At 58.5% G+C, this 2504-nt stretch overlaps 1 protein-coding gene across 1 annotated transcript; it reads left to right on the plus strand.

Annotated features, from left to right (window-relative positions):
- Window positions 1-1226: 1226 nt before the first annotated feature.
- LOC109509821 (ankyrin repeat domain-containing protein 50-like) lies at window positions 1227-2501 on the plus strand (the record flags this gene model as incomplete). Its single annotated transcript, XM_019859676.1, has 1 exon — window positions 1227-2501. A coding segment is annotated over exon 1 (573 nt), but the record flags the coding sequence as incomplete, so codon positions are not given.
- Between the last annotated feature and the right edge of the window lie 3 nt (window positions 2502-2504).

Below are 2504 nucleotides of genomic sequence, written 5' to 3' on the forward strand. Positions count from 1 at the left end.
CGGCGGCGACGGGGCTGCAGGATCGGCACCGATTTCATCACGGCGGCGGTCAAACCCAAATCAACTTTTCATTGTCGGGACGGCATGTGACGTCATCTCCCGACCACATCCGCCCAAAGCGTGTCTCATCGCGCGAATTCAACCCGCGTCGTAACCCTAGCAACTGCCGAAACAACTTGCTCACTTCCAAATGCTGTCCCGTCGTGGGACGCGCCCGTGGAACGGGCATGTGCGGTCGTGGAAGAGGCAATGGCACTTCGTGAAACAAGCGCGATTCCATCTGCTGCGCTTGCGCCTAGTGGCGAGAAACAAGTATCGGAGTGAGAAAGGCAAAGCTTCATCCACGGCGCGCAGTAGTCGGGGGGCCCCCTGCCAAACGGTGACAGTCGCTGTCCAATCGTGAGACTGGCAGGGTGACACAAAAAGAGAGTGGCGGTGCCAAATAGTGAGCTGTACCCTTTTGCCGGCCGATGGATGCGATCCAACAGGAAGTGACGTTTGCCGCCAGCATCTTTGACTCGTCGCCGTCAACATGAGAAATGGCAAGAATGTCAACAAATCGGTGTCCTCTCCCGGCGTGGCATGGCGAGTGCTTGTGTTCCTTGGCACGCCGGTGGCCGAGTGACTTTCCGCACACGAAGGACCGAGGACTGCACCCGATGCCGGGAACCGATCGGCATTCATGTTCCAAAATCGCACGAGTTGCAAAAGTTTAGCATGTCAACTTTTTCCTTTGGCTGCACAACTTGAAGTCGAGCGAATATCTCCTAGCTCACTATTTTGCAGCACCTCTCGCGATTCAGACCCATCGTTTCATGATTCGGCGCGGGCTCTCTCACTATTTGGCTCATTATTGAACACACATTTTCACTCGTCGACACCGCTCGTCTCACTCTTTGGACACATCGGTTGCACTATTTGGCAAGGCTTTGCTCACTATTGGACACGCATGGATCCGTTGCTGGCACTGCCAGTGTCTTCATTCGGCCTCGCCTGTTTCCATCAAGCCCTCCACCGTCTCATGATTTGGTACCGAGCGAACTCAACGAATGCCAGGAACAACTGGAGTTTTTCGGTAGGATCAAAACATTCAGTTTGCCCCCCCAATGAGAGGTGGCGATCAGCCTTCGATGCGCTGCTTGAAATTGCGAGCGCTCGAAGAGTTGTCATGAAGCAAAGTCCCTGCAGAGGGGAGCGAGGCACCATTTTAGATTTCAAGTCATCGACTGTTGCCAGTGGGGAAGGGAGCTCAGCAGGAACCCATCGCTCTAGAATTCCTCGGGTAGCGACGACAATCTCGGAAATATGACGAGGATAACGCGTGAACTGCCAGTCACATCCGAAGAGCTGTTCTGGTGAGATGGCGTCCGTCACTGATCGTCACACCAAATACTGCAGATGGTTATTTTGGCCATCAAAAGCCATCCCCAAATGTTGTTGACCCGCTTTCTCCAATCACACCGACGTTGAGATATTTGTGGGCAAAAATAGGATGGAGGAATATTTGGTGTCACAACTTGTCTTCCAATTTGGACACGCCCCCGTTGACCTATTTGGCACTGCCCGTCTCGCTATTCCCACACATCTTCTTCCACGATTTGTCAGCGACAACCTCAGTGTTTGGCACACCCGTCTTACTATTGGGCGTGCGTGTCCACGCCTGGCTCCACGCTCAAACGTGCGGCGACACGTGCGGCGCGTGCAAGCGCCGGCCGAGGGGAAAACTTGAAAAACCAGAACGCCGGGAGGTGTTTGTGTGCAAGTGTCGTATTCCAAAGCGGAGCTCCACACGGACGGTCTCGCAGCCGGCCGTCCCCCGCGTCCTGTCGTGACTTGACCCTTCCTTTGCTCTCCCTCGCTCGGCTGACAGGAAGTGAGTGGGAAGGCAACAGGAAGCGAGCAGGAAGCGCGCGAGGAGCGATGGCGTCATGAGCGACCCCGGTCTCCTGCACGGTCGGCGCTTCTTTTGCCGGGAATGGGCACTGGACGAGCTGCGGCGCTGCCTGGACGCCCGCCGCGCGGGGCCGGGGCGTCCGACGGGGGTCCTGGTCACGGGTGGCCCGGGCGCCGGTAAAACGGCGCTGTGCGCGGAGGTGGTGCGGCCCGACTCCGAGGCCGGGCGAGCGTCCGGGTTGGCGTCCCGCTGCTTGGCCCGGCACTTCTGCCGGCGAGAGGAGCCCGCTAGCGGCCTGGCGTGGCGCTTTGTGATGGCCCTGGCGGAGCAGCTGAGGGCGTCGCCGCTGCTGCCGCCCGAGTACGGCGCCAGCGTAGGCCGCCGTTCGCCCCCGGATCCGCTCAGCTGTCAGGCAGACCCGCAAGTCGCCTTCCAAAGGTTTGTACGCATCGCCGTGTCGCCGCTGTGGCGAAAGCCTTTCGGGTTTCTGGAGGTATCGGGACTTGGATGGGGGTCAGGGGTCATGGGCGAGGGCTTTATTTCCCGCCCCCATAGTGCAGACGGCAGCCCAATTCTGTTCCCAACGAAGGGAACTGGGACCACCCTTCTC

This window comes from Hippocampus comes, unplaced genomic scaffold (genome assembly GCF_001891065.2).
Source record: "Hippocampus comes isolate QL1 unplaced genomic scaffold, H_comes_QL1_v1.1 C17050201, whole genome shotgun sequence".
In the NCBI taxonomy this organism is placed as follows: Eukaryota; Metazoa; Chordata; class Actinopteri; order Syngnathiformes; family Syngnathidae; genus Hippocampus; species Hippocampus comes.